At 37.2% G+C, this 22,267-nt stretch overlaps 3 protein-coding genes and 1 long non-coding RNA gene across 4 annotated transcripts; 3 read left to right on the top strand and 1 right to left on the bottom strand.

The window, feature by feature from the left end:
• The first annotated feature begins 567 nt into the window (after positions 1-567).
• Positions 568-2,063, top strand: LOC110757729 (uncharacterized). Its single transcript, XR_002526840.2, has 3 exons — positions 568-827; positions 1,276-1,362; positions 1,764-2,063. It is a non-coding gene; the product is annotated as an uncharacterized LOC110757729 (long non-coding RNA).
• A 2,627-nt stretch (positions 2,064-4,690) lies between these two features.
• Positions 4,691-6,972, top strand: LOC110757728 (cytochrome P450 CYP749A22-like). Its single transcript, XM_021959428.2, has 5 exons — positions 4,691-5,058; positions 5,159-5,385; positions 5,525-5,757; positions 5,874-6,252; positions 6,339-6,972. The coding sequence occupies exons 1-5, from the start codon at positions 4,776-4,778 to the stop codon at positions 6,765-6,767; spliced, it is 1,551 nt and encodes a 516-aa protein (XP_021815120.1). The 5' UTR covers positions 4,691-4,775; the 3' UTR covers positions 6,768-6,972.
• Positions 6,973-11,399: 4,427 nt separating this feature from the next.
• LOC148297860 (uncharacterized) lies at positions 11,400-16,315 on the bottom strand. Its single transcript, XM_088248695.1, has 2 exons — positions 16,056-16,315; positions 11,400-11,835 (listed from the first exon to the last, which is right to left on the bottom strand). Exons 1-2 carry the CDS (start codon positions 16,313-16,315, stop codon positions 11,400-11,402), a joined length of 696 nt encoding a protein of 231 aa, XP_088104821.1.
• Positions 16,316-19,566: 3,251 nt separating this feature from the next.
• On the top strand, positions 19,567-21,976 carry LOC110757767 (cytochrome P450 CYP749A22-like). Its single transcript, XM_021959479.2, has 5 exons — positions 19,567-20,085; positions 20,187-20,413; positions 20,549-20,781; positions 20,887-21,265; positions 21,353-21,976. The coding sequence occupies exons 1-5, from the start codon at positions 19,803-19,805 to the stop codon at positions 21,779-21,781; spliced, it is 1,551 nt and encodes a 516-aa protein (XP_021815171.1). The 5' UTR covers positions 19,567-19,802; the 3' UTR covers positions 21,782-21,976.
• The last annotated feature ends 291 nt before the right edge of the window (positions 21,977-22,267 follow it).

Genomic DNA, 22,267 nt, shown 5'->3' with positions numbered 1-22,267 from the left:
GACCAAAAGATTTGGTTGCCAGGAGAAGAATTGGCGACCAATATTAAGATTGGTCGCCTTTAAGCTTGAAAATTATTGGCGACTAAAGTATTTCGTCTCTAGGGTTTAGGAGACGTTTTGTTTCTATCTTCTCAGCTTCCCAATACAATATAAAGTCTTGTGTAAATTATCAAGACTTTTGGTAGTAAGAATTAGCTTTAAAAGTATTGAAAAGTCATTTATTTAACAAAGTTTTTAAAAGTCATTAACATTTTGGATACCTCAAAACTTTTAAATACTCTTTAAAACTCCCAATTGAATACAACTAAACTTTCAAAGACTATTTAAAAGTCACAATTGAATACCTCCAGACTTTTAAACTCATTAAAAGTCATTAAAAGTTAGAATTGAATACACCCCCCTAAGATTGCTTGCGTCGTCTCTAAATTTGAGATATAAAGTATTAAAACTGTGTCGTTTTCCTTATTTGACGGCTGCCGACCAAATAGCTTGGTGGCTGATTCTAGGAGACTATAAATTATAAACATTTCCCTAACCGGTTACTTCCCCCAATTTACTTCTCTCGTATCCACTCTCTCCATCTTCCACACCACCGATGCCTTCAACTCCGTTCTCCACGGACGCTCGCAATGAAATCTTCCAACGATGCCAGCCAATCACTTATATACCCACTATCTCTTCGTCCCTCTTCAGATTTCTCATGGCCTTTATTTCTCACTCTCTTTCCCAAAATCATCCTTCATTGATGCCAACCACTTGCTGCTACGGCAACATATACTAGAGATTCTCTGCAATGTGCTCAGCCACATACCAACTCTGATTCAAAGGTGCTTTTATTATTTATTAGTTATTTAGCTAATTTTCTGTAATTATTTTATTTTCATTTTGTAAAAATAAAATTTAGTTGGTTTTTGTCTTAGTAACGAGGTGGTCGACGACCCCTCAACCACTTCTCATCTGCTGCCTCTATTTTAGGTATGAAAATTTCTCTAAATATTTTGAGTTACGAGTTTGGAATCATGGAAATGTTAAGATTTACCCTTTTTTTATAAAGATTTCTTGTGCTTGCGTTGCCTGGTAGTATCTTGTAATTGATGCTTTGTTTCTTTGTGGGATGTTGCAATGATTTAGCATTTTTCAGATTTCTTTGTTAAGCCTTCATTCTAGAACTTAAATCTTCAGGTCTTTTAATATTTCATTTATGTAAAATGTGAGAAGAAATAAAAGAGAAGCAACCTTGATTGAGCACTGCCTTTTGAAAATTTTCCATTATAGATAATTGTAGCTATTAAAGACTTGAAGGCCCCTTCAGACAACCAAGAGACCAACGCTAGGTTGTGAAACTATTGTTGCAGATGGCAGGTTTGAGCATCCTTTGTTTTCCTTCTCTTTATTAGAAATAAAAAATTGTGCCACAATTTTATTTCTTTGTTGTGCCTTTTAAAAAGTCTTGTTTGGCTCATATTCTTTTGAAACTTAATTTTTAAAGACCCCTGTATTATAAAAAAAAATTCCTTCTCTTTTCATATATCAGAGGACTTCAATGAATTCACTTAAATTGACGAGATAAGTAATGACGAGATTTAAGGATATTATCTTATATTAACTTGTTTACTTTCTTGCTAAGTTTTTGGGAATATGAATTGTTATTTTGGACTGGCAACATGTATTGTTCCTTCTACATAAAGATAGTGCATTTTCCAATTACAATTCTTTCTAATTCCTTCTACATGAATTTATATTTTTTGTTTTTTGTTGTAAAGGAATATCATGGCTGAGTTTGAGAAGATCAAGCAACAATTGGCAAAGTGCTTGGGAATTCCACGAGATCATATCACAGTCCGTAACCCACAAATGTTAGAAATCATGACAACAAAACTTGGGGTTACAAAGGGCATAGGATGCATGATTGGTCTCTAGTCTTAGTGTATAGGGAAATAGTGACTGCAAAACTGGGTTTACAAAGGGCAAAAATATATGGAGTTGGGCCTCCACTCATTCATGTTTACTATTTTTAGATATATGGCACCTTTATGTGTACTTGAATGACTTTTGTACCTTTGAATGGGAAAAACTTTTATTTATGTCATTTTCTATTAGTCTATTTACCTAAATTTATTGTTCTTTTTTTAAATTTCAATATGTTAATGAACAAAAGGTTAATATTATCACAAAACAATATATATATATGTATCTATAAAAACAAAATTAAATACTTAAATTATGCATGTTTTAGCGACCAACTAAGTAAGATTTAGCGACCAAATCTCATAGTCACCAGAAACTATCGGCGACGAACCAATCTCTTTGGTCGCCCAATCCTTCCATAGTTGGCGGCATATTTTAGTATTTTCGCGGGAACCGTCTTTATAGGCGACCAACTGTTTACTTTAAGGCGACGAAAAAATTGGTCGCGAAATTGTTTTGGCGACGAAAATCATTTCTCGTCGCCTTTTGTCATTTTTACTTTCAGCCACGAGCTTTGGGCGACCAAGCTAGCGACGAAATTATTTCGTCGCTAAAGGTTTTTGGCGACGAAATATCAACTTTTAGCGACCAAAGATGGTGGTCGCCAAAAGGGTTTTTCCTTGTAGTGTATGGGATTGTGTTTGTGATCCTATATCATTGGGCTATCTACCATAATTTCCTTATCTAATGAATTTCACTTTAACCAACAAAAAAATACAGTGATATGACCCCCACTTGCAACTCAATGTGCAGGTAAACCCTATCATGATTATAGATAAAGAAAACAAGAACATCACCATAACTTGAGGACAAGGATGCCAACTTGACTGGGTTTAATCCCAATATTATAAGAGAGATTAGAGAAAGCAAGAAATCTCTAGAGCAAGACTGCAGACATGTGGTTGGGAGAAAGTGCCCAAGTCGGTGGACCAAGGCTATAAATAGGCATGCAACGTAGAATGAAATGTGGAGTGAACTAATAAACTCCCAACCTATGTGGGAGCTACAAGCTACCCGACCCAAACTAAGTCATGCATGTGGGGGAGTAAACAAGCCAACTCCCAAACTATATGGGAGCAAACAAGCTACCCAAATTAAAGTATGTTGAGCAGCCAATAAGCTCACCAAGCTAAGAGAGAGTGTGATGGCCAATAAGCCAATAAGCTAAGAAGAAGGCCACTTAGCCTAGACCTATTAGCCTACACCTATGTACTATTCTCCTCCAATGTAATAAAATCACTTTGTTTCAATTATTGTATATTGTCCTAAATTTTTTTACCACATAAACCAACAATGGTATCATAGCAACACCACTCACAATCACTCTACAATCTAACAAGTGGTATTAGAGTGTCACAAACACTCATCACACACCTCCTAAATTCCAACAGTTTCCAATCCAAGCATGTGATTTCTGATTGAATGTCTAATTACGAAAAGATGGCATTGAAGGCAATGGCATTTCCCAACAACAATTGTACAATTAAGAAAGCTTGAACGTCATCGAAAGTCCTGCAAACTCCATTAGAATTTCTTGCTCAAATATCAGATACCTCAATTAACAAGGTGTTTTGATCCCAAAAAAAAAAAAAAGTGAAGTCCTAGCGATCTTTGACCAATAGAAAATAAGAAGGCTTAGAGCTCAGAGCTCAGAGAGCCTCAAAAGAGTTTTCTAACGTTACAAACAAGAGTGAAAAAGTCATTTTAAAAGCCCAAAATAGTGGAACAACTATTATGGGCCTCTGCCCATGACCATTTTCTTGGTCGAAAAAACCGTCTTTGCTCTGTTATATAATTCCACTAATGGCATGTTTACTAATCCGTAATTGAATCAAGAGGAATTGAATTGAGGATGAATTGAATTGAGGAGGAGTTGTATTGAGGAGAATTAGATTCCAAATTCCTATTGAAGTTGTTTACTAAATCATATGGATTGAGGAGTATTGGAGGAGTATGATATCATATCATGAAGAAAGTTTAATTCTATCTGCTTGTGTGGCCGTTCAGCCCAACACGTGAAGCTTTTGCTATGATATCATGAAGAAAGTTGAGGTTCTGCCCTAAAACCAATTGTTATTGGAGGAGTATTCCAACTCCTTATAAAGTTCATCAACTTTTCAATGTGAGACAAACACTCTCAAGTTCTCAACATATATACCTCCTCCTTTTATATTATAAGTTTTTTGGGGACAACATTGCATATATAGGGCAACTTAAGTATACGCAAACTTGTGAATAAAATTACTTGTTACATTTTTTATTGGGGATAATCTAATTTGTATTATACTAATGTTATGTCTCATGGGATGCCTAAACGAGCCGCATTTTCTTGTCTTACAAAATTCAGAAAAGTCATTAATGCACATTTTAATTATATGTTAAAAGACAACTATTATTATGAGAGGTTGTTCACTACTTTTCAAAGCAAAATTTTTGCACGAGAAAAGTCATGAAAGAAAAACGCGGTGTGGTGATAAAGAGAAAGTTTTGCAAGATTAATCATATGGTGATGTCATTGGTGACGAAGCCAAGAGATTATTCCAACATGAAGTCACTAGACTTACCATGATGTATCAAAAGTCTACAAATAGCAGCTTAAGGTTTCAATGAGAGTCACTTACGATGATATTTGCCCTTTGGATTGTAGTACATACCAGAACAAACTAAGTACAATCAGAAACTTAACATGACCAGATTGGTTTTTTCTTGACTTTTTTGTAAACAATCAGGAGCAAGAAAAGCTTTAAATGCTCAGTAGGTTCAGAGAATGAGATAGAGATAGCCAAAGAGAAAAACAATACCCCCAAATGACTACTTTGGGAGGCCTAATAATCATTCTTCCAAGCTTTCTGTGTCTGCTTCTTGTCTTAGCTTTCATCAAGATCCTTCACAAACTATGGTGGACTCCGATTCGCATACAGAAGCTGATGGCTTTGCAGGGGATCAAAGGCCCTTCTTACAGATTCATCCATGGAAACACCAAAGAAATCTCCAACATGAAAAAGGAAGTCATGAGCAGGCCTCGCATTTTATCACACGACATATTTTCTGTAGTTCAACCTCACATTCACTCGTGGACCAAGATATATGGTAACAAACAAACAAGCCTCTCCACTAGTTAACTATTGTTATTTAAATCTTATTAGTTCTAAACAAGATAAGTTTTGGTCATTTTTGCATGCAATTACAGGGAAGAATTTTCTTCAATGGCATGGTTCTCGGGCTCAGTTGGTCATAACAGAACCTGAGTTGTGCAAAGAGATACTGAATAACAAAGGCAGAGCTTATCCGAAAAGAGAGCCCACAAACATTTCGAAGAAGCTATTGGGAGATGGCCTTGTGGCAACAACCAAAGCTGAAAAATGGGCAAAATTGCGAAGGCTGGCCACCCATGCTTTCCACGGAGAGAGTTTAAAAGTAAGTTTTTAAGTTGCTGGTACTTTGTTGCAAAGAGTACTATAGACATAGCTGTGTCACTTTCTAAATACGAAAAGAATATGTTGAATGGTAATTATGCTAATACTAAAAGCATTATGATATTTTTTTTTTTTACTAGAGTATGATTCCAGAAATGGTAGCTAGTTCCGAGAATATGCTAGAAAGGTGGAAAGTTTACGAAGGAAAAGAGATTGAGGTGTATGAAGAGTTTAGATTGTTCACGTCGGAAGTGATTTCCAGAACAGCATTTGGCAGCAGCTATACAGAAGGACAGGACACGTTTGGAATGTTGACGAAGTTAAGCTCCCTAGTATTCAAAAATATTTTCAAAGTCAGAGTTCCTGGCATCAGGTAACTTCTGTTCTCTCATTTAGTACTTCTAATATTCCAATTGAAGAGAAGAAATAAGATATTTTTAGAGAGTTACTTCTGTTCTCTCATTTTTAGTCTTTCATTCAATGTTGCAGTAAGCTCTTCAAAACCAGCGACGAGATCGAATCAGAACAAATTGAGAAAGGAATCCATGCCTCCATAATAGAGATGGTTAAGAAAAGAGAAAAGAAGACAATGACTGGAGAAAACGACAGCTTTGGGAGTGATTTTCTTGGATTACTTTTGAAGGCTAATCATGAAACCAATGAGAACCAGAGGATTTCGGTGCAGGAGATAATTGATGAGTGCAAGACGTTTTACTTTGCTGGACAAGAAACCACTAATACTTTGCTTGCTTGGACTGTCTTTCTTCTGGCACTCCATACGGATTGGCAAGAGGAAGCAAGAAAGGAGGTGCTACAATTATTTGGCGAACAAACTCCAAATCTTGATGGCATTGGCAAACTGACAACAGTAAGAAACTTGTCTAGGTGGCAGAAATATGTTCTCAATAAAGTTCGAGATCCTGATTTGGTTATCTATTTTTCTTTTTTATGCAGATGAGTATGATCATCAATGAGACTCTAAGATTATATCCCCCAGCTGTTTTCGTTCTAAGGAACGTTGAAAAGGAAGTTAGACTAGGAAAGCTGATTGTTCCTAGTAATCTTGAATTGGTTGTCTCAATCGTAGCACTCCACCATGATCCTCAAATCTGGGGACAAGATGTGCAACTTTTCAAACCAGAGAGATTCTCGGAAGGGGTTGCCAAAGCAACCAACAATCATGTAGGCGCTTTCATACCCTTTTCAATGGGACCTCGAACTTGTGTGGGCTTGAACTTTGCGACAACAGAAGCGAAGATTGCTTTGTCGATGATTCTACAACGTTACGCCTTCACCCTTTCCCCGGGTTATGTCCACTCCCCCTTTCATCATCTTACAGTTCGGCCACAACATGGAGTTCAGGTGAGGCTACAACCACTTTGAACTGCGAAGATATGATCAGTTGTGCCTATGAATGTTGCACTTTGAGACAAGACAGACAAGACTTGTCAATTATCCTTTCAATTTAGTTTTGCAGCATTTTGGGTAGTCCAAAGTTTTCCCGTTTGTTTTTGTTTTTGTTTTTTTGGGCAGAATGACATCTTATGCTTACAGTTGTAATAAACATCGACTGTTTGTTCATTGAAAACCTTTGGATTGGGATTTGAATACTAAAAACCTTTGGATGAAGATTGGAATATGGTTTTTCCAATCCAAGTATGTGGTTTCTGAATGCTAATTAAGAGGAGGGTGGTATTGAAGTCAATGTATTTCCCAACAACAATTGCACAATAAAGAAAGCTTGAACGTCATTGAAGCTCTACTAATTCAACCTGAAACTCCATTAGAATTTGTTAGTTGGTATTCTAATGTTTTGCTAAAAAATCTGATGCCTCCTCAACAAGGTGTTTTGATCCCAAAATAATAATAAAAATTAAAAATTAAAGAAAAGAAAATAACAATGAGGCCCAAATAGAGCATTTAAACTCGTAAAATAAGCATATAAAGGCCCAAAGTTCAAAAAACCTCAAAAGAGCTTTCTAAGGTAAATAAACAAGAGTGAATGTTGTCTGAATAGCTTATGAGAGGCCCCTAAGAGCAACTCCACCGTTGCGCCAGGGCTGGGGCAAGGGGAGGCCCAAGAAGAAAAATGGCGTTCCAGCAGGCCACTTTTGCCTGGGCTGGATGTGGGCTCCACAAGCCTGGACTGGCCCTCAGGCAAAACCAGCCCTTACTCTAGCTTGGGTTTGATGACGTCAGTAACCAAAAGAAAAATTAAAAAAATCTAAATTTTTTTAAAAAAAATACTAAAATTTTCGGAATTTTTAAAAAAATAAATACTTAGTCATATTTTTCACTTCCCACACCAAAACTCTATACAAATTCCTCTTCTCATATCTCATGTGAATAGTAGTTGCCATGGCAATGGGTGGAAACACCACAAGCCTTTTACAAGGGCTGCTACTATTCACATGAATAGTAATACTCCTTGCCTCCCCTTGTCCTTTGCAATGACAAATGGATGGAAGTGCTCTAAGAGACCTTACTAGACTAGTCTCCATAGGCATGTTAGGACGGGTACCACTACAAAAGTATTTAGGATCCATTAAGCCCCACGCCAGGAACCAAGACGTCACTAGTAGGAGACGCCTTCGCTGGGCTCTTACGATTGACACTAAGGCCCTGCACACCAAAGCAAAATCCAGACAAGACCACTAGTGGACGATGAGGCCCAAATAGAGCACAACAACAACCCCCCCATACCAAACATACCCTGCCGAAAACCAGTGAAGCAGCAATACACTAACCTTAGAGCATCTCGACAGAACCACCACTCCAACCAATCTCCGTAGAAACCAGTGTTGTGTAGATACAGCTGCACCAAAATGGATTCAGTTGCATCCTCAACTTGTGATACTCGCAAGTGCACGAGCCGTTCGGTAGTATAGCGTATGTAAGTGCGAGGTCGATCCCACGAGGATTGGTGATTAAATGATCCAATTCATTTTTCCTACACAAAACAGAAATGAAAAAGAAAGGAAATAAATAAAACAAGGAAGAAAGAAAATAACTTACTCAAGCAGATAAGTTCCCAAGTTCAATTAGATTAACGGATTGATTCTAGCTAATGTATGATTAAGCCATGGTGTGTGGTCATAACCTTGTGTTCCTAATTCCCTAATTTGATCATTTGTTGTCTAACCTAAAATTAAGCATTAGGAACCCATTAAGCATAGAAGAACAATTTAAACAACCAAGCATGTATCTAATCCCTGTTGTCGAATGTCCATACATACTCTTCCTATTCATAGTTCAATTCGAATTAAAGTATGGTGTCTACTCTTAATTCAAACCAAGATAGCTAACATGCAAGCCTAAATGGTGATCAATCATTCAAACTAGCATATTAACTTATAAGCATAATGAATAAGAACAAAAATCATAATTGAAACTTGGAAACTAATCAAACTTGAAACTAAAGAAAAGAATTTACATAACAATGAAAATTAAAGTAGAACTTGGAAAGACTTAAAGGAAAATTTCAGCACAAAGATCTCATTATAACAATTGAAAACTAGAAAGAGAAACTAAGAGAATTTGAGGGAGAGAAGGGAAGGGAGCTCTAGAGAAGTGTTTGAGAGCTCCCCCCCTTGGGGTGTGTTTACAAGCTTAGAGAACTTCCCTATTTATAGGCCTAAGGGAAGTGAAAATCTGAATTCAATATGGCTAATGCATACAACACTTGTTTTATAAAATCTGAAATGGTTGATGCACTTGTATTAGAAAATCTAAATTGGGTGATGCACTTGTATTAGAAAATCTTGAATTGGTTGATGCACTTCACCAATAGATCCCACCAGCAGCCCTAGCTCATCTTCATGTCACCATGACCAAGCTTCCAACCAGAAATGATAGCTCATACCTAGCTCACCATGACCAAGCATCCAACCAGCACATGCTGAGGTCAGCATGACCAGCAACTTCAAGGGCTTACAACTTGGGCTTCTCTTAATCAAATTAGGACTTTAAGCACTCGAAATTGAAGTTCAGAATGTCTTCTTTCCAGCCATATGTTATTTGGGCCAATCCAAGGTCGGAGGAGGAAGTTAAGGCCAAAACAAATTGCTAACTCATTTTCCGCGCTGATAAGATCCATCCTGAGCATGGTTCTGTGTTTGCTAGGTAACGGACTCCAGATTTATCCAATAGGGCTGAATTTTGGATATGTTATAGTACACACCAATTGGAACAACTTTCATGAAGAATTTGGCCTCATTCGAGCTATGTAGGTTGTTGAAACAAAGCTTGCAATATGACCTACGGAACTGGACTGGCAGGGGGCTGTAGCCAAAATGAGTTTGTCTTTAAGCTCTTCATCCATTCATCCAAATTAGGCCTTAACATGCTTGAATTGCATGAATTATGCTCTCTAAAGCCATCATTATTACCTAAAGCTCAATGAACTGAAAGATAAACACAAAAAGGATTAAAAGCACAAGTTTAACTCAAAAACATAACCAAATCATAAGCTAGAAGGGTACAAAATGATATACAATTATGAACCGATCAACCAGCGAGTAAAGATGATAAGCCGTCCTTCACGATCCCAAACGGCCACTGAGGGAGACTGGTGACATAACCCATTCTGATGATACAAGGGAGCGCACAACAGGGGAAAGCGTGCATCCTCGAAGCTGGAAGGTGAAGGCGCGCAACGACGATGCTGGAGGCAGTGGCGGATCCAGGAAATTTCCTTCTAGAGGTCAACATCTAAAGGTAAAAAAAGAATTATACAAAATATACCCATAAAAATGAAACGATAATATTAGCATTCATAATTAATAGAAAAAACCACATTACAATTGTCCACGACGGGTTTTCATATTCTGAAAACATAGCATTATAGTTTCATTATCAATACAAGCAAACACATCTTTCTCAATATAAATAAGCAAGCTATCACTCAACCATTGATCTCTCATTCGGTTGCGAAGTGGACCTTTCACAATATTCATAGCAGAAAATGCTCTTTCCACAGAAGCAAGGCTACCAATCCCTTTCAATTGAGAAAAATCGATCATCGTACACATATGATTAATATAAATCTCAAATTGATCTTCAAGTGCCAAGAGATCTTGGGAAGTAAAATCTTGAGGATAAAATTCAGCAAAACAAGTAGCTTTTGTTTGTTAAAAGCTATGAATGAATCATCCGGACTCAAACATGTCAAACAAAGAAGTAACTCAGTATTTACCTCACTGAAGCGATGATTTAATTCCGCAAGTTGTCACTCAATGATTTGAATAAAGATGTCCACACGATAATGATGGAGGTGTGTTATTATAGGAGCTCTCCGATGTGATCTCCATTGAGCTACATATGCATCATACATGTTTGGAACCAAGATATCATGTTTGCCACAAAAGGAAGATACTTGATCAAGCAAGGCTTCAAATGCATTCTCTCTCATGTGTTGTAGTTGGTCATTGCAAACTTTCACTAAAGTCATTGCATTCCCAATATCTTGGTCTTTCCTTTGTAATGCTTGTGACAAGTCATTTGAGGCTCCCAATATAGATCTCATGAAAAATAGGTGAAATACAAACTCAAACGATTGTATTTCTCTTAATGACCTATTTGCTTCACCTAGATTATCAGTGGAGCCATCCTCAATAATAATTTGAGCACTTTCACCACATATTTAAACATGGAGATTATACTAAGTAATGTACCATAATGTGAGTTCCAACGTGTATCACCGGGATGCTTGAGACAAGTTTCTTGATTTAAGCCTCGCCCTGTTGAAAAAGTATCTTTTTCAAGAGCTTCCATAATATCCTTTTGTAGTTGATCTCTAAGCATGTCATGATGCTTACACGATGCTCCAACAATATTAACCAAGCTATTGCAAGACGTGAAGAAAGTGGCAAAACCAGCATTTCACTTTGCCACAGCCACAAGAGCTAATTGAAGTTGATGTGCAAAATAATGAATATAATAGGCACAAGGATTTTCTCTCAAAATCTGTGTTTTAAGACCATTGAACTCACTCTTCATATTACTAGCTCCATCATATCATTGTCCTCTTAGCATGGAACTGCTCAATTCCTTTCTTGAAAACAATGTGTCAATAGCCTCCTTGAGTGTATTTGATGTAGTGTCGCTAACATGTTGAATGCCCACAAACCTCTCAATTACATCTCCACTTTTGTCCACATAACGAAACACCACCGCCATCTGTTCTTTTACTGACACATCACATGATTCATCAACTAATAAAGAGAAGAATGCACCATCCATATCCTTAATGATTTGCTTAATAATTTCAGTGGCACAAGCATTCACAAGATCTTTTTGAATTGTTGGACCTATTAACTTGAGATTCCCGGGAGCATTCTCTAACACAACGGCGTTAACTTTCTCATCATGATTAGCAAGAAATTGTAAGAGCTCCAAATAATTCCCCTTGTTGCTTGAAGTGTCACTCTCATCATGCCCACGAAAAGGAAGACTTTGCCTCAACAAAAATCTCACGCAATCAAGAGATGTTGTCAAGCAAATACGATAATCAATACGAGCTTGCTCTTGTAAGATCCCACATCGACCAACGGAGAGGGGGTGATGTGCCTTATATGTACATGCCCACATCCATCTAGCACGAGGCCTTTTGGGAGCTCACTAGCTTTGGAGTCATGGGAACTCCGAAGTTAAGCGAGTTGGCGGCTAGAGCAATCCCATGATGGGTGACTCACTGGGAAGTTGCTTGTGAGCTCCCAAAAACAAAATCGAGAGGGCAGAGAGGGGGGCCCAAAGTGGACAATATCGTGCTACGGCGGAGCCGATTCCGGGATGTGACAATTTGGTATCAGAGCCACTCTGCCGTGTGGTGCGAGTGTGCCGACGAGGACGTCGGGCCCCTAAGCTGGGTGGATTTTAAGATCCCACATCGACCAACGGAGAGGGGGTGATGTGCCTTATATGTACATGCCCGCATCCATCTAGCACGAGGCCTTTTGGGAGCTCACTGGCTTCAGAGTCATGGGAACTACGAAGTTAAGCGAGTTGGGGTTAGAGCAATCCCAGGATGGATGACCCACTGGGAAATTGCTCGTGAGCTCCCAAAAACAAAACCGTGAGGGCAGAGAGGGGGACCCAAAACGGACAATATCGTGCTAAGGCGGAGCCGATCCTGGGATGTGACAGCTCTAATTGCTTTATCGAAACTATTCGGATGTGTTGCTTTTGATTCATAAGATCCACACTGTTAAAGAAAAATGTGAACCTCCCAACATAATTTCATCACCATTAATTAAATAATTGGGTTTTATTAATTTAGGTTCGACCCATTCGAGACGCAAGCCTCTTAATTACAATCCCTTACTTCAAGGGAACACCCTTTGATTCCATCATAAAGAACAGAATGTGTGTGTTTGGTTTTGCGGCTGCTCCCAAGTCCAACCTCAAGATGCCTACGTACCCCTCGCGGGAATCAAGCTACTCGTAGTTCAAAGAATTCCAATGAATGAATGACTCATTGCAAAAAGAAAGATTTGTATGAATTTGATTGAGAAAGTGTTTGAGTGAATTTAGCTGAATAAACTAGGGATTCGATTTTGATGTGTGTTTGGGGTGAATTTAGTTAAGAATAACCAGGGATTCTGTTTAGATTTGAGATTTGGGCGGTTGCATCTAGATTGAATCTCTAGATTGCCTACGTACCCTTTCGAAGGGATCAAACCAACGTAGTTCGGAATTGATTTGTGTGGAGAGAGATTTAATCTGGGAGAATTTGGTCAATGTAACAAGTATTCATATTTTGTTGTGGCTGTGTCTAGTAGGAGCTAGACTGCCTACGTACCCTTAATGGGATCAAATCGACATAGTTCCAAAATTTGGAAATTAATGGGTTAGTGTGGCCCAATAATTTAGAAATTTTGTCTTTGAGACAATTTGAAGATTTTCATAGGTAGATGACCCATGAGAAAAATTGGAAATTAATGGGTAAGTGTGGCCCATTAATTGAGAATTTGTGTTCGAGAAATTTGAATTTAATTTCATTGAAATTTGCATGGGTGACCCATGAGAAAAATTGGAAATTAATGGGTAAGTGTAGCCCACTAATTGAGAATTTGTGTTTGAGAGATTTGAATTTAATCTCATTGAAATTTGCATGGGTAGATGAACCATGAGCAAAATTTGATGGTTTTGTACCATTTTTCTTTTTGTTAATGTCTAAGAAAAATAATGAGCAATTTTGATTAACCCACTAATTTTCTAAAATTGACATTTGCATTTGGACCCAAATATGACTATGAGGATTTTTTATATAAAATTAATCCATAAACCATATAATGAGAAATTTGGGGCATCTGTAAATTTAATGGGTAATTATTTAACCACCCATTAAAAATATTGGACTTTTTTGAGAATTAATGGGCAATCATTTTTTGACAGCCCATTAATCTATTTTGGGCCTTTGAAATTTGTTGTCAGTTAGCCCACAAGCAAGGAGCCCAGAAAAGCTTTGGTCTAGCAGCTGATTGAAACAACCTGATAGCTATTCAACTCTTCGTAGAGTTTGTTTCCAAGTAAAATCAGACCTTGCACACCCACATTTATCTAGAATGCTTGTAATTAGTCCAAATTGAGAGCAATCTTTGTATCTGTTCAGCCTTTAAAAGACTACACAAAAGCCACAATTGGTACAGAACCTTTGCAAGCAAAAGGAGAAAACTGCCGCAAGCTAGGAAGGGGTACCAGCCCTTTTTCCTTTTTTATTATTTTTTTTCTGTACTTATTTTTCTTTTGGCTGACCTCCTTCCTTTCTTCTTTGCTGGCCTTTTAATCTTCAACCCTTTTAGCTAGGGGTGGGCATCTAAAACCGAAATACCGAAACCGTACCCTAACCGAACCGTACCATACCGATTTCATACCGTTTTATTCGGTACCGATTAATATTCGGTACCGTACCGTACCAATAGAGTATGGTATGGTAGCGGTATCAAGTATTTGGTACCGATCAATACCGTACCGTACCGAATACTATTCAGATATATAATTTTCTATTGAATATGTTGATGGATATTGCATATGTTGATTAGGATTTGGTTGATTTGGATATTGAATATGTTGATGGATATTGAATATGTTATATTCAATGGATATTGAATATGTTGATTAGGATTTGGTTGATTTAGATATTGAATATGTTGATGGATATTGAATATGTTGATTAGGATTTGGATATTGATAATTGAATATGTTGAATCTTTGAATTTGTAACTTAGGCATCACTTATTTTGGTAAATGAATATGTTGAATATTGAATTGTGAATTGGTTCATTTTTTAGTTGTGTCATTTTTGTACCGAAATGGTACCGATACCGTACCGATACCGACACGGTACGGTATGGTACGGTACCAATTTTGACAAACGATAATCCCATACCGTACCATACAGATTTAAATTTCCGGTATCGGTAGCGGTACAGGCTCAATACCGTACCATACCGTGCCCACCCCTACTTTTAGCCAAGCAAAGTGGCGTCAGCCAGTTCCCTCCTCCTTTGCCTTTTTATCTTCTTTTTTTTTGTTGTTGTCCTCTTTGTTGACTTTTCTTCTCTTTTGGTTTGCTGCACAACAAGCTGCCAACAGAAAGTGGCTATCTTTCTTTCCTTTATTTTTTTGTTTGTTGCTCTTATATGCTGCCAAAAGAATTACGTGGCTGCCTTTTTGTACATTTTTCTTGTTTGTTGTTGCTATGCGCGACAACACCAAGCTGTCAAAACGTGGCTGTCCTTTTCTTCAATTTTTTTTGTTTGCTGTTGCTATGTGCAGCAACACCAGGCTGCCCAGAAAAAGCGAGACTGGCTTCAACTTCTTTTCTTTTTAGTCCACGCCTCTGTATGCACCGAACCTTATGCAAACAACTGATTTTTTTTTTTTTTGGTTTGTTTTTGTTTCAGAGTTCAGACACAAAAGAAATCAGTGTGCCTTTACTTTTTTTGACAGAGAGGGAGAAAGTTGATTAGGTTCACCAAACGCAGAGGAGAGGTATAACCACTTTTTTTTTATTTGCATTTGTGAACCCATTTTCCAGATTTTTGTTTATCTGAAGAGCTTCTGAGTTCCTCACCCATACGGATTTTTACGTCCAAATAATTTATGGGTTTCTCACCCATGGATTTGTGGCATGCTATGCCTATATTTTTTTCTCTCTTCTTTGCACTGCTCTAATTTCTCCAGCAGTGTCGTCGACTTTCCCCTTTCTTTTTTCTGTTGTAGCCTTTTTATAGGCCAACTAGATAAGACTCCTTTGAGCAAACAACACTTTTGAATTTCAGATAAGTGTTGATAAGATTTAGCCTTACCAATTTGAAACATAACAGATATCCCAAAATTTTGGGAACCTATATTGGCTTGCATTTATCATTTAATTTTTTTATTTGAAATAAATGATAAAATTTATTTGCCAATTTTTTTATTTCAACACACACAATATTGTCTAGATTGATTATGAACACTTCCAACAAGTCCAACATGTTGCCTAATTTTATCTTTTTTTTTCCAATTCCTAAAAACCATCTCTGTGAAGGCCTCGCTACATCCTTGACCAATTCTTAAATTGGAATTGAAGAGATAACAATAAGGGCAAAATGCAGCATCTTTACTAATACTGTACTCCAATCAGTCAACTCATCAAACCACTTGACATTAAAGCGTCGATCATACCCTGAAAGATCAGTTTGTGGAAATGTGTGATCTTTAGGCTGACATGGACCCTTTTGTAGATATGCTCTTCGAACTTCGTCTCTAATGTTAGGATCATAATCCAACATTTGAGGCCAAAGTCCAGGGTCTGCAATAAGATTAGCCAAGATATCTTGCAACTCACTTTCTTTCGAACTATCCACATCTCTCGAACTCGAACTACCCATATTATCCAAACTAGAAGTAGTTGATGCGAACCTTCTCTTAAAGTAGCGTTCCATAACTGTATTGATAAAAATAACCAAGCAAGCATCAACAATAATAAAAACCCATAACTTATGCAAACTAACCAAAATAAAATCTCAACAACTAATCAAATTTACCAAATATAATCTAACATAAAACACTAATTTATTCAAACTAACTAACCAAAACCAAAACCCCTAATTTATTCAAACTAACCAAGAGATATAATCTAACATAAAAGTAAAACCCTAATTTATTCAAACTAACTAACCAAAACCGAAACCCCTAATTTATTGAAACTAACCAAGATATAATCTAACATAAAAATAATACCCTAATTTATTCAAACTAACTAATCAAAACCAAAATCCCTAATTTATTCAAACTAACATAAAAGTATAGCCCTAATTTATTCAAACTAACAAACCAAAATAAAATCTTAACAACAAACAACAACAACTAATCAAGAATATAATAATCTTTACTAATTATTAAAGCATAAAGAAATTAAGATAACATACTTTCAAATTTGAGGGACAAATCCAACTTTGAAATCAAATTGAATATGGAGGACAATAGCTATTTAAGTTTTTGTTGCCCACCACCGCCACTTTGCTGCCGCCATCGCCAGATTTGTGGGGGGGAGGAGAAGCCACCATTGAATTGGAGGTTGGAATGTTGTTTTAGTTGGGGTTGGGGATTTAGGGTTGAAAACTTGAGATTGAGAAGTTATAAATGAATTAAAACTGATTTGGGGAGGAGGAATTATCAGGCAGCAACATAGCAGCAGCTACTGCGTTATTTTTTATTTTTTTTAAACCTGTGACCTGTGCCAAAATGACGTCGTTTTGGCCAGATGTTTTAAAAAGAGGAAATCGTAAGTGGAACGACGTCGTTTTGACGTCGAGCGCAACAAAAACAAAAACAAAACAAAAAAACAAAAACAAAAAACACTTAAGTGTAACGACGTCATTTTGACGTCGAGCGAACAAAAAAAAAAAAGGACGCACGCGCACTGCGTTGCGCGAACACCTCCAGTTGCACAGAAGTTGCCCCTTTGGGGCATTTCGTCGAACACCTTGCGAGGGTCAACTTGGGCTGCTCTAATGGAGGATTTCAGAGGTTGCAAGGGTCAATTGACCACCCTTGCTCCTCTGTGGACTCGCCCCTGCTGGAAGGCGAAGGCGCACCACGACGACTCAAGAAGGAGAAGTCAAGGGCGCTGCTGCGGAGAGAACAAATGAAAGGAAGTGATAAGGGCGACATGATTCGTGAGGAAAGCGGACAAAACTGAAAATGAGGTGACCAGCGCCAGTGGTAGTTCCATGATTCGAAAGCCGACTAGGCAAAACTTACATACTATACTCGACAATACGAGTGGATTTTGTTAATAAACATATAAAGATACACATAGTCAGAGGGACGTAATAAGCCTTACCCTCAAATGCATATCTATCAATAAATAAAAGTTTAACAAATACAAAAACTAAAGCTAGACAACGTAACTCTAGATCACGCTGAAGATAATTGATATTAAAATCTTGATTGTCATTGACTATTTGATTCTCAACCTTTTCAACTTGAGACTCAACAATTGGAGATTCGAGAAGATTTTGCCAAGAAGAGAAATCGAACATCTCAACAAAAATAAATCAATTCTCATAATAGCATCAATGCATTTAATTAAACATACCAACACAAATCAAACATCTCAACAAAATTCCTAAAATCAAAGCCCTAATTAATTTCAATAAAACCCCCAAATTTTAATTCATTCCTAATTAAACACTAGAATACTCAATCTCAAATTAAAGATGCATAAGATAATTAAAAAGAAGAGAATGAGAAGAATAATTGTTGCCAAAAAGGGAAGTTGCTAGCAAGAGGAGAAGTTGATGTCTATATGTCAAGAGAAGTAAAGGAGAAGTTGCTATAGACAAGACAAGAGGAGACAAGCTAAACGCCCCTGGATGGCTCACAGACCAAACCCTAACCCTAGCTTGTGTCTCTCCTCGCTAGCGAGAGAGAATCGATTATCTTGTGTCTTTACTTTTTAAAAGTTTAGGGCAAGTTAAGTATATGCAGACTTGTGAATAAAATTAGGGAGCTTTAGTTTTAAAACACAATATAGTTTACTAATTTGGAAGATAGGAATACAATTTCTTCTAATTAGCATAAGGCCAAAGACCAAAATGTAGTATCTAATTTTACAAAAATATCATTAAAAAATATCAAAATTACACACAATGCCACTCCTTCTAAGGCAAGCAAACTATGCCACATGTCCACATCCAGCCAATAGCCACTGCCACCGCCACCGCCACCGTCGGCCACCGGCCGCCGAACACCACCGTCTGCAGGGGACCAACTCCATTGCCCTTTATTCACCTTTTAAAAAAAAGATTTTATGTCATTGAAGGGACTTGAACCTTGACCCTTGAAGGAGGAGGGCTCACTCACATACCACTACACCAAACTTGATTTTGTAATATTTTTTCAGTTATACAATATTTATATAAAAAATCAACAGTTCTTTTATAAAAATTAATAAAAAAATCATTTCAACACATATGCACGCAAAAACTACAAATAAAAACAAAAACTGCAGCAAAAATACAATGTAGATATCAATTATGTAAAAAATACAAAAACAAAAACGAAACTAGCAACAAAAACAAAAATTAATTTTATAGAAGCAAAAATTGCATTGCATGGGAAACTGCAGAGTCGGTTACAAATGCAGCTACTAATAAGTGAGGAAGTAAAGAGCACCTGCGTAGGCCCATTGGCTTTTAACAAAATAAAATTTATAACTCATCCACTATATCCAAAACAAAAATAGGTAATGTCTCACATGCTAATTACTAAAGTTTTTTTGTCACTATACACTAATTTCTTTATAAAATTACTAGTTACATTTTTTCTTTTTTGGGTAATCTTATTTGTATTATACTTTATCTCTAGGTCATAACATGTTTCACAAACGAGCCGCTTTTCCTTGTCTTCAAAATTCACAAAAGTCCCTTATTACAATCTTATCCATCCAAGACAGCTAATCACACAAACTGGTGGACATAATTTGCTATGCCTGCTAGTGCCAGCTGCTGCAGTAAGAAACATATGAACTCCGTAATGTTGGATACAACTATCTTATCTTGGTATACTCCCTCCCTGTCTATCTCACTATATATAGAAAGTTGACAAGAAGAGAGGTTGTTCACTACTTTTCAAATCAAAATTTTCATAGGGAAGCCGGGAGATAATTCCAACATGAAGTCACTACCATATATGTATCAAAAGTCGACAAATGGCAGCTTAAGGTTCCAATGAGAATCACTTACGATGATATTTGCCCTTTGGATTGTAGTAAATAGCAGGATAACTAAGTAACAATCAGAAGCTAACACGACCAGATGATTTAAAACTGGTTTTTTCTTAACTTTTTCTAAACAATAAGGAGCAAGAAAAGCTTTAAAAACTCAGTAGATTCAGAGAAAGAGATAGAAACAATACCCAAAAAGAATGACTACTTTGGGAGGCCTAATAATCATTCTTTCAAGCTTTCTGTGTCTGCTCCTTGTCTTAGCTTTCATCAAGATCCTTCACAAACTATGGTGGACTCCGATTCGCATAAAGAAGCTGATGGCTTTGCAGGGGATCAAAGGCCCTTCTTACAGATTCATCTATGGAAATACCAAAGAAATCTCCAGCATGAAAAAGGAAGTCATGAGCAGGCCCCAAATTTTATCACACGACATACTTTCTGTAGTTCAACCTCACATTCACTCGTGGACCAAGATATATGGTAACTGACAAACAAGCCATCTCAATTAGTTAACTATTGTATTTAAATCTTAGTTCTATCTAAACAAGATCACTTTTGGTCATTTTTGCATGCAATTACAGGTAAGAATTATCTTCAATGGCATGGTTCTCAGGCTCAGTTGGTCATTACAGAACCTGAGTTGTGCAAAGAGATACTGAATAACAAAGGCAGAGCTTATTCGAAAAGAGAGCCCCCACACCTTGTGAAGAAGCTATTGGGAGATGGCCTTGTGGCAACAACCGAAGCTGAAAAATGGGCAAAACTACGAAAGCTGGCCACCCATGCCTTCCATGGAGAGAGTTTAAAAGTAAGTTTTTTAAAGTTACTGATACTCTGTTGCAAAGAGTATTATAGTAATAGCTGTGTCAACTATTTAAACATGAAAAGACTAAATTGAAGGCAAAAGTCTGCTAATAGCATGATGGTATCATTGTTTTACTAGAGTATGATTCCAGATATGGTAGCTAGTGCCAAGACGATGCTAGAAAGGTGGAAAGTTTATGAAGGAAAAGAGATTGAGGTGTTTGAAGAGTTTAGATTGTTCACGTCGGAAGTGATTTCCAGAACAGCATTTGGCAGCAGCTATGTAGAAGGACAGGACATTTTTGAGATGTTGATGAAGTTAGGATTCCTAATATTCAAAAATATTCTCAAAGTCAGGGTTCCTGGAATCAGGTAACACAGTACTTTTAATACTCCAATTGAAAAGAAAAGGAAATAAGGAAATTTTGTGGAGTTACTTCTGTTATCTCATTTTTAGTCTTTCATTCAATGATGCAGTAAGTTTTTCAAAACCAGCGATGAGATTGAATCAGACAAACTTGAGAAAGGAATTCATGCCTCCATAATAGAGATGGTTAGGAAAAGAGAAAAGAAGACAATAGCTGTAGAAAAGAACTGCTTTGGGAGTGATTTTCTTGGATTACTTTTGAAGGCTAATCACGAAGCCAATGAGAACCAGAGGATTTCGGTGGATGAGTTAATTGATGAGTGCAAGACGTTTTACTTTGCTGGACAAGAAACCACTAATACATTGCTTTCTTGGACTATCTTTCTCCTGGCACTCCATACAGATTGGCAAGAGGAAGCAAGAAAGGAGGTGCTACAACTATTTGGAAAACATACTCCAAATCTTGATGGCATTGGCAAACTAAAAACAGTAAGAAACTTGTCTAGGTGGTAGAAATATGTTCTCAATAAAGTTTGAGATCCTGATTCAGTTATCTATTTTTTCATTTTCATGCAGATGAGTATGATCATCAATGAGGCTCTAAGGTTATATCCCCCTGCTGTTTCGGTTATGAGGAATGTAGAAAGGGAAGTTAGACTAGGAAAGCTCATTGTTCCTAGTAATCTTGAATTGGTTGTCTCAATCGTAGCACTTCACCATGATCCTCAAATCTGGGGACAAGATGTGCAACTTTTCAAACCAGAGAGATTCTCAGAAGGGGTTGCCAAAGCAACCAACAATCATGTTGGTGCGTTCATACCCTTTGGATTGGGACCTCGAACTTGTGTAGGCTTGAACTTTGCGACGACTGAAGCGAAGATTGCTTTGTCAATGATTCTACAACAATACGCATTCACCCTTTCCCCAGGTTATGTCCACTTGCCCTTACATTATCTTACAGTTCGGCCACAGCGTGGAGTTCAGGTAATGCTGCACTCACTTTGAACGGCAAATGGTGTATCAAGCGGACATGTTGCCTTTCACTTTGCGACGAGACAAGAGCTTATTTGTCAATCGCCCTTTCAACTTTACCAAACGATTGTTCTCTTTAGTTCAGCAGCATTTTGGACAGTCCGAAGTTTTCCTGTTTGTTCTTCTTTTTTGGGTACAATGAAATCTTATGCTTACAATTGTAATAAACATTTTCAATCTGAATGCATCATCCATATATAGTAAAAGGAATTTAAATAATGGCAGAAAGAAAGCTTAAACACAATATGTAATTAGTAATTAATCCCAAAACCAAGATGAGGGTACTTTCATTAACATAGGGACATTACATAAAGATGGATAGATAGATAGATTAACAAAAGCAGCAATAGAGTAGAATACTACTCTTTATTCATATAGCACTGAGTAAGTAGTTCCAAGCTATTTGCGCAAATCCTTGAAATAGGCAGCTGGGTTGCTCTCAAAGCTCTCCCTGTAGAT

Source organism: Prunus avium, chromosome 1, assembly GCF_965620075.1.
Source record: "Prunus avium chromosome 1, drPruAviu1.hap1.1, whole genome shotgun sequence".
In the NCBI taxonomy this organism is placed as follows: Eukaryota; Viridiplantae; Streptophyta; class Magnoliopsida; order Rosales; family Rosaceae; genus Prunus; species Prunus avium.
The sequence above is the reverse complement of the archived record's forward strand: the minus strand, read 5'-3'. Positions and strand labels throughout refer to the sequence as shown.